General features: G+C 34.9%; 1 protein-coding gene across 1 annotated transcript; it reads right to left on the reverse strand.

Annotated features, from left to right (window-relative positions):
• Positions 1–4,233: 4,233 nt before the first annotated feature.
• Positions 4,234–10,157, reverse strand: LOC117929724 (histone chaperone ASF1B-like). Its single transcript, XM_034850110.1, has 3 exons — positions 9,807–10,157; positions 4,992–5,107; positions 4,234–4,886 (listed from the first exon to the last, which is right to left on the reverse strand). Exons 1-3 carry the CDS (start codon positions 9,913–9,915, stop codon positions 4,530–4,532), a joined length of 582 nt encoding a protein of 193 aa, XP_034706001.1. The 5' UTR covers positions 9,916–10,157; the 3' UTR covers positions 4,234–4,529.
• Between the last annotated feature and the right edge of the window lie 298 nt (positions 10,158–10,455).

Raw genomic sequence — 10,455 nt, forward strand, 5'->3', positions numbered from 1 at the left:
CTTGCCAAGATCTTTACAAAACCTTTAAGTGAAGAACAATTTGTTGATATTAGAAGATGGCTAGAGGTGATTGCTATATGATCTAGTGCTTGCTTGTGAATGTTTAATGACTATGCTCTCTAATTGATTGAAATTTCATGTCATATGCTTCATATAGAACATAATATAAACACATGCTTAGAAAATGATTAATTTTTGACCAAAAATCAAAATTTCCTTGGCATTGGGCATAAAAAATTGGGAAATCCATTTGAAAAAGGCAAGAGGAGGATCAAGGAGTGAAGAAGTCTAAAAAATTGGAAAGTCAAGGAAGTTTTGATCGCATTAACTAGACGGTCAACCGATTTAAGACCGATTGACCGTTTATCGGAGTTAGGAATTTTAAGAGCCTTTTGCGCTTGGTTTTTTTCATTTCTTTCTATTGTTCTTCAAGTGGTTTTGTTGCGATAAGGGTCTAGAAGAGATTTTGAGGCTATTTCTGATTGATTAAGCTATCTTGGACACTAATTTGTGAGTCTAGGGTGGATTAGAGGTTAAGGTTTCAGTTTTGAGTCTTTTTCTCTCTTTACCCGATCTTCATTTCATTTTTCATTTCTTTCCTTTGGATTTCCATGGCTCCCAGAGAAGAGCCCACAACTACAAGAGCACAAGGCAAGCGCCTAGCTAAGTCGTCCCAGATGGAAGCACACCGAAAGGCTTGTTTTTGACATTTCCTTGTTCAGTACCGTGGAAGAGTATCAACAGTACAAGCAACACTTCTCTCACTAACGTGTGGTATCTAGGAAAAATATTGACTTCATACAATTGATCTAATTTGGATTTTAGGACCTTTTCGCGAAGATGGGATGGCTTCTAATTGTGTTTCTATCCGAGTCTGTCTTTCCGAATTTGGTTTGAGCATTTTGTGCCAAGGCTAGGTACCATGTTGGAGGTCTTATTTCTTATACCTTGAGAGGAGTTGAGATTGAGCTTGATGCGAATGCTATTTGTCGGATTATAGGAATGCCAATCGTCAGATTAAGGATATATGAGTCTTAGGTGTGGCTTACCATTATGAGATTTGAGCATAAAAAGGTTATTAAGAGGATCTATGGACTGCCAGATGCCCATGGGATGGGCAATTCATCAGCAAACAACTTGACTGTCATTTGTAGAGTACTCCATCACATGCTATGCTTCACTTTCTTGCCACGGGATGGACACCGAGATAAGGTCTCCTACTATGAGGCTTTCTTGATGGATTCGATCCTCATTGGGAGACGAATTCATTTGGGATATCTGATGATGATGCACATGATTACTTGCTACGAGAGCATGACTAGAGTATTCTCCTATAGACACTTTCTCTCTTTGGTATTTAAGAAGGCTATCATAAACTTGAGCAGAGAGATAGACTGTGAGACACCTAGTATTCATGACACGTATAATGATCAATCCTTGAGGAAGATGAAATTTGAGAAGGCTCCAAACGACTCATGGATTAGAAAAGTAGAGAGAGCACCAGCACAGGCATAGGCATAACCACAACCATCGAGACAAGGATAGGTACACCCTAAAGTTGAGGAAGATACAGAGATTCGACAGATGAAAGGTGGAGTGGACCCTTAGGGTGGCTAGCTGAGTGAGGTGATCTTGATATTCTTTTACTTTAGACATATATTCCTTCACAAATGAGGGGTACTAAGTTTGAGTCTACTTTTTCTGAGCCATTGATGACTGAGCCTGTTTTTACACAAGGACCCTCCATTCAACCATCATACACTAAGCTTGACTTCTCTGGACCAACATACTCTAAGCCTACCAATATTGAGGTATCACCACCTCAAGCATCTCCTGCTCCTGGCCATGCTCATTGGATGGACTTATCAACCCAGATTAGTTCACTTGGTACTCGTATGGAGGAGTTGGTCGTGATTAGTGATACTTGTTTCTACTCTATGGAGGATCGCATGGATCAATATCAGAGTGACTTTACTTCTCAATTTGAGTCTCTATAGTAGAGGATCAAGCATATTGAGGATCGCATGAAGCGTCAGCATGAGGAAATGATGACCTACTTGCATTCCGTGTTTCCACATTTTGATCATTTGTTGTGAGTCCTTTATTCTCTTTTCATCTTGCCAAAAGGGGAGATATTTCAGGTTCTAGGAGGATACATAGGATAAATACATGTTTGCATATCATCCTTTTGCATATTGACATACATTTTTTTTGGATCATATTGCTTACCTTGCTATCTTAGCTTTTTGGATATATGATGTATTGATTAATACATTTCATATATGATATGCTTATTTATTTGATGACTTACATTTCACCAAAATTCTTTTATACACATGAACTCTAGAAGAGTGGTGAAATTGATGTGCAACAAATATGCTTAAGTGATAATTTAGCAAATTTATTCACAAAGTCATTATCAACCTCAACATTGAAGAAGTTAATACAAAAGATTGGAATGCGTTAACTCAAGGATATTGACATGAAGGGGAGTATGATTGTAAAAGGGTGTTAGAGTATTGTACTCTTTTTTCTTTCGTCCAGGTTTTGTCCTATTGGGTTTTATTGACAAGATTTTTAACGAGGTAGTCCTAACATACCAAGAAAAAATTATAAGAATATTGTATTATTTTTCCTTCGCTAGGTTTTTCCCATAGGATTTTTTATTAGCAAGGTTTTCATGAGACATATTATTTTAATACGGTGGTCATCCAAGGGGAAGTGTTATAAATAGGAAATGAATGACCACATTAATGTAATAATTAATTGAAGTTCATTTATGAACTTCATTTATGAGTTTCATTTACTCATCTTTAAGATGAGTAAATGGGAACCTTTTAGGACAACCTATAAAAGGGCTTTTCATCCCTTGTAGAATCCCATCCCGAGCAAAAGAAAGAAATTTTCTTTCTCTCATTTTCTCTCTTCCTTTCATTCTCCCAATTCTCTTAATTTTCTTCTATAATTCTTTCCTCCCCATTATATATTATTATTGAAATAACATATATTAGTTTCTCTACTTTTATGTGTATTGCATTTATCCTCGTTTTACAACACTATAAATAACTATATATTAAAAACAATTATATATTGAAAAATGATTAGCAAATTTTGCTAAAGTATTAGATTTATTGAGCCATTTCTCAATTTTTATAGCTTTTACTTGCTTATTTTAATTAGAGAATATTTATTATAAGTTTGTTTTAATAGGTAATTTCAAATTGAAAAAAAGTATTTAAAATTTAGTATTTCCTAAACTAATGAGGTTTTCACTCAAGATTATCTTAATTTTTTTTACCTTTAGTAATTTTCATTAATAAAAATAAATTAAGATTTCACAATGATTTTAAAAAAATCTTTCACCTTAAAAAATGTTATTTGACAAATTTTAAGAATCACTTTTAAACTCTGAAAAAACGCGTTGCTAATCTTTCTAATAGGGTTACTAATAGGGGTGCAACTTGAATAGGTTGGACAAACTCAACCCGAACCTAACCCGATATTTGGGTAGATTTGGGAAAACGTTTTCATTATTTGGGTTGAATTTGGACTAAGTTTTCTCGACCCAAGTTTAATTTGGGTTGGGCTTGGGTTAAGGTTTGAACGACCCGAGCCTATATGATAACAAACTTCTGTACATGACTCCTGACCATCTTTGACAACAGCTGCTAAGCCTGCCAATTCACAAAAGTTAATATAATATTGCAGACCAAATTGGATTTCACTGTTAAATCACAAAAATGTTTAAACTTGAAACAATTATTCTTGTTATTAGTTTCTCAAAGAATTTTGGTGTGCACATGCCAGCTGCCAGCTGGGCTCTCAAACAACTCATGCGTCCGAGTTCTAAAAATTTACTTGGACTATGTTGGTCTCTATACCACGGAAAATCTTCATTTAGGAAGGCCCGGATAAGTGCTCATTAGAACCCCTTTTGGTTTTTAATTATTTAATTTTTATATTAACAGATTAAAATAAATTTAAAATAATATATAAAAATATTTTATTAATTTTAAATTTATTTATTTCCTTACCCTTATATTCATTCAACCAACATAGAATATATATATATATATATATTCATGTTTCTTTTCATTGATTTTCTATTACCAAATAAGAGATTATATTATATTTTTCCTTTAAAACTTTTCAAGAACCAAACATAGCCTAACAAAAGCCCATAAATGTGAAAAAAAAAAAAAAAAGATTTTTGTTAGAGTTGTTATTAGGTCATTAAAGCTAATGAAGCTGAAATTCCTTGATAATTATTACAAAGTCCGAAAATCCAATTTTGAACATAGAAAGTAACTAACCTGGTGAACCAGTACTTTGGCAACCCAAACCAGCCAGACTGAACCCAGCATTTCATCAGACATCTCTCCATCAGGCTGATGTAATAAATACATGATCCTTCGGATGCAGTTCATCTAGTTTTTTTTTTTTTTTTTTAAAGCATAGATATCAACTAAACCAATTACCATGCTATGCTCAAACCAGAAATTTGGATGGTCAGAGTCTGGAAGTAGTAGTTACGGCAATCGGGCATCTGAAGGGTGATGAGTTGAAGCAGGTGGTTCTTCTCTATTTCCATCAGTTTCAGCAGGATGATCAGGCGGAGGGGGTTGGTCTCCAGGATCTTTGTTCTCAGGGTGGAAATTGATGGGAAACTTTGTTACTCTTGGTTTATCTGATAGTATGTTCCGTTGGACTCTGTCTATCAACACCTTCTGGGGAGGTTCCTCTTTCAGCTGCTCATCATCGTATTCATTGTTCACATAGTAGCCCACACGGATAAACTCCTGTCCCACGTAAGAACACGTCAACAGAAGCACTGTCACACCCATAATATCTTCTTCTCGGATCTTTGATGGGTCAGGCGGGTCAGCCTGCAAAGTGTTAGACAATAATATATATCAGAGCTGGTTCCACCATATGCAAGTAAATAAACTGAATCTGATTTAAAAATTCAGTATTGAGCCAGTAGGGATTGCCTGCAACACAAATCGATAGTTTCCAACATTGATCGGCCCAACCAGTACACTCTCTAAAAGTTGGTCATAAGTCTCATCTTCAGCAGATCCCACATAGATAAGTTTCCATTCAAGATCTGCATTGAAATTATAAAGTGAAAACTGTTACAATCCGATGGATTTTCTCATTGCAAATCAACACAAGTTTAGGCGTCTGAACAAGAAAACAAGTAGATCAATTTGTCAAACCGTATAATTTATTTAGTTCCTGTACTTTGTTAAACATTTGGGTGAATAGCATATAATCATGACTAATCGTTTCCAGTGACTTTAGCTTGTGTCAACCAGCCAACATGAGAATTCAAGAAATAGGGTCCCAACGGATACACTGTATCTGAACCAACCTTACACTGTTTACTAGGAACACCACACAATCTACAATTGTGACCATGATCCTATCTTTAGGAGCTTATCAACAATTTTACTGGCTGATATCACTTTCCAAATTCCTGTGGGCATACAAACTCAATGTTCTATTTCAAATATAGGCAATACAGTGCAATTTCCATATACTTCCAAAAACAGGTAGAGTGCCCCTGAATGAATTCAATATAATGAACCATGTCAGCTGACTTCTGCTGATGTGCATGAGTCCTTTAAACATTCATGTAGAGATTGCTTTGATAGAAAAGAATCAAGGTCTGAAATTTTCTCTAGCGGGAACTTGTTAAAGCATAGTAAGGAATTGGTGAAAACAAAAAACAAATCTAGATTAAGACCTAAAAGAATATATATTGGCCTGCTAATTCTCCAAAATTTTCTGGGAGGATTGTAAAACAAAAAAATTTTGCATAGAATTTGTGGGGTGACTTACTAAAACACACAAGCTACAACAACTCAGTAATGTTGGAAGTGCCTGAATGCATAATTATTCACTTGTTGATGGGTACCGCTTCCTGATCCTGAACCTAGTTTTTTTGCTTTGAATTGATTGAATGGGTACCACCTCCTGTCATACCTGATGAATCTGTTCATATGACTAGATCATCCAAGTCGATATTACCTTAACTATTGAGGCATTCTTGCATGTCCCCACCACATTTTTTAAAGCAATGGTAAATTTACACCTTGATTCTTCTCCTATTTTATTTGTTGCCCTCTTATATTCCATTGACTGTATGATGAACTCCATATAGAAAAAGGAATTGTATGCACTTAGAAGACCCAAAAAAGAAAGAGGAAAAAGGAATGTATAAAGTAAAGATGTCGGAGTTAAAAACACATGTACTTGGCAGTAAAATGAGTGATGAGTTGGTTGTATGTCAATCCTAACAGTCACAGCCAACAAAATGTTTGTAATAACAAAAATACAAATAAAAGAAATAAAACAGATATCCACACAGCATCAAGGTCATTAAATGGACAATGCAAAACAACATGAAGTTATTCTCTTTTACACTTTAATTTTTACCAACAGGCTAATTGGCAACTTCAGAATTTGAAATTCAACCTCGAACAAAGATACCGGTATTGCTGATGTGATAAATCAGATATCAAATACAATGGCAAATACAAACACAGTAACCCAATGCCACCATGAACACATTATATAGAAAACAGTTCCAGAATCTGTTTACACATTCATAACAAAAATGATGGGATCATATTCACACAGAAAGCTTATGAATACCAAGAAGGAATCTACTTTGGATAAAAGAGTCTCTGAGTATACTGTGGAGTTTATGGCAGATTGGGTCTTTGAAAAATTATGGCTATTGGTTCGTGCAAGAGAATATTTTACCAGTAATGAGTTTCGTAAGTCCAAATACTAATGACAGAAGCCTCATAGAACTTCACCAATGTAACAGCAATAAAAAAAAATCACTTTTCTATTTAAATATCAGTGGTTGCAAGGTTTGAAACTAGCAGTTTTATTTAGGAGGGTAAAAAACACTTGTATGGTATATATGTGCATTTAGATTGTCTACAAAAAAGTTGTCAATCACATTGACTCATAGTTCAAAGTCATGGTATTGGTCACTGACTTAGGGGGTCCCAAGGCACATTGGTTTTAGCATCTCGGATTGGTATTGGGCCGCAAAAGATTCTAGTTTAAAAGCTCAAATTTTTTTAAAAAGATTACAAAAAGTATTACAAAAATAAATATAAATAGATATGCTAAAACATTAATAAAATAAATTTCTATTATATATAAAATTATTCAAATTGTCATAAAAGCATACCTTTGGAATGATTTATAACAATATTAAAATTTAATTTTTTTTTTTTAACTTTATCACTTAATAGTAAATGTTTCTTATTTTTTATGAAAATAATAAAAAGTGAATTTATATTTTATAACAAATTTGGGTCTCAGTCGAAAGTCCTAAGGGCTTGGCCATGGAAAGTTCCTCATTTATCAAATATATATATATATATATATTACAACAAATTTGTTTAAATTAAATATTTTGAATTTTTTAAAAATATTTTGAATTATTAAAAAATTATAACCATGAATCATCTATAAAAAAATAAGCACCATTTTTCCTATCAAATATATTCATTATTTTTAATTTTTATACTAATACTCATTTCCTACTTATTTGATGTAAACCTAAATATTCATAATTCATTTGCTATAATCCTAATTTCCATCAAATTTCCATTATTTACTAAAATACAAATGCCCATCAAATACTCATTACCTACTTAAAAACAAATGCCCATGATTCAAAGACAAACACTTATGATTCGAAACCCAAATTCTTAATCCTATCAAATACCCATACACCTAGTCAAACACCTATCCCCCTTGTTTGCACAATACAAATTTCACCTCTAAATGGATGACTCCCTGTTTCCTGCACGATACCCATTTTGAAGGCTCTAAATTGAAGACAAAATAGCCTTATGAAGATGTAGAGTTTGAAGGATGAAGATGTAAAGTTTTAAGGATGGAGATGCAAATATAGGGATGAAGATGCAGAGGGTCCAAGCTCTCTATACTCCTCTTCTCCACCATTTCCGCTCCAACATTACCATTTTTTCCACCACCCATCACCCGAATAGATCAATATTGGCATAATCTTGGAGTAGTCTCAAAGTTTCTGTGTGATTCGCTTCAAGATGGCTGATTTATCTTCAATTCAAGCAAGTCTATTTGCAAGTCAACCAAATATTGAACTCGGGTATCAGTCCGATACTGGCCATGGCTGAGGTGGATATGACTCAGCCAAGATTTTGAGCCCTACATTGAGTGCATTAACTTCACATGCCTACACAATCCAGAAAGAAGTCGCAATCACTTGAGATTCTTTGCAGCATGTTCTTGATCCAAACTCAAACTTTGTTTTATTCAATCACAGTAGAGTACCAAATCCTAGTGCATGAAGGGCTCTTATGTCTTCAAATACTACAACTCATCACTTTTTATTGTTAGATACCTTTAGTTTAAATATAGAACTCCCCTTTTTCATTAAGATTTCTCCTTAAGGCTTTGTTTGGAAAGAATTGGACAAATGCTTAAGTAATACCAATTTTAAGCATTTTTCTTTTTTTTCCTCTCATTTCTTCCCCAATAACTAAGAGTAAGGCGCCCTTTGACATTTGGGAAATAGATCTTGAAAATCATATCACAGTAGAGTAGCAAATCCTAGTGCAGGGCTCTCCTGTTTTCAAATACTAAAACTCATTACTTTTTACTGTAAGGTACCTTCACTTTGAATATAGTAACTCCCCTTCTTTATCAAGATTTTCCCTTGAGGCTTTCTCTCTTTCTTGGAAAGAATGAGACAAATGCTCAAAGAGTACCAGTTTTAAGCATTTGTCTGCTCTTTCATCTCAGTTTTTCCCCAAGAATTTGACATTTGGGAAAGAGATCTTAGAAATCATACAGAGAAACTCCTACTTTTGTTTATAACAATCATTAATTTCTGCCAATTTCCAGGGAATTGGCAGCTCCATCCAGCTCATTTGATGTAAATTCTTCAATATCATAGCTCACTGTCCCATGATCTCAATGAAGAGCAGCTAACCCAAGCATAGTCTATTTTTTGTTTCATACATTCTCTGCATCAACTAATCCATCCTTTTAATCCTCAAAAGTTTTTTCCTCTACCCCCAAAGTAGAAGACCCCCATAACATAGAGATATGGTTTTCTTTGTTTACGGGCATAGAGGACCCCCATAACATAGAGATATAGTTTTCTCTGTTTACGGTCCATTCACTTGATCTCTTTATTATCCATAGAAGAATCAACCCTATAATGGACATTAATATATCAACAATCTAAACACTTAAAAGGTATTCTCCTCTGTGGCTAATTTTCTTTCCTAAGATTAGCTTAAACCGTTCCAGACCATGTTCAGCCAAAATTCCTTCAAAATGATCTAAATCTCAAAATCTACTCATGCAATAAAACAATATTGATTAAATATATCCTATCATCTCAACAACAATCTTGCGCGCCTCCATTTCCATTCAGAAGACGATCACAACACTACAAACCCTACCGGCTGCCCGGCGTAACAATTTTGATCATAATGCGCTGTTTGCTTGGCAAGAAAATGCAAGCAACCGATTTGACATTCTTTACCTTCTGAAAAAAGATATTTAAAGTACCACTATAAAACCTAAAATCTCATCTACCCAGCGTAATACAACTAGAAGACCTAATTGAGCCAAATTATGCAATCTTCCACAAAGTTCCCGTGTTTTTTTTTCCTCAACAAACAAATAGACCACAAATTAAACCCAACCCAAAGAAACGCACCCGAAAATAAAAAACAATAAAAGAAAAGGGAAAGAGATAGAAGGAGAGAGAGAGGAACTACCGTCTGCGAGAGGAGTCAAACACTCGTAAGTGATTTCGAACTGAAAGGGTTTCAAGAAGGAGGCGGGATTGTCCAAAACGGCGACGTTTGTGATGTTCACAGCACTCATTCTGCCAAGATCCAAACCCTAGCTTCCACAACCTTCATCGAAGCACCTGATGGCGTTGACGCCTCTAGTGTCGCTGCTCCACCGTTTTATATTGGGACAGCCTACTGGGAGAGGGTGACTGGTCACCGGAGCTAGCCGGTTTGCACAGCCAATCCAAATTTTGGCGGGAGAATTGGGAGTTTAAAAACGGTTGAGCCGGTTGACTGCAGCTACCCTGTGGCGGGAAGGCTTTTGTGGTTTAGGGCTCAATGGGGAAAGTGGAGAAAGCTAGCCTGCAGGGGAGACCACGTGCCACCCACGTGTCCTTAGCTTCCATTTGCCCTTCCTTTTTCTTTTTCATTTTAAATGAATACCTTTTTTTTTTTTCTTTTTGTGAATGATTTTTTTTTTTTTTTTTTTTTTTAGTGTTTTATTATATTACCATAATTTATCAATTTTGAAAAAAAAAAATGGCAGAAGTAATTTTATGTAAAAAGCATGAAAAGGAAATTTATGAAATTTAAAGATTTGATTTAATGGATTCATGTTCGAATAGGTGGG

This window comes from Vitis riparia, chromosome 14 (genome assembly GCF_004353265.1).
Source record: "Vitis riparia cultivar Riparia Gloire de Montpellier isolate 1030 chromosome 14, EGFV_Vit.rip_1.0, whole genome shotgun sequence".
Taxonomy (NCBI): Eukaryota; Viridiplantae; Streptophyta; class Magnoliopsida; order Vitales; family Vitaceae; genus Vitis; species Vitis riparia.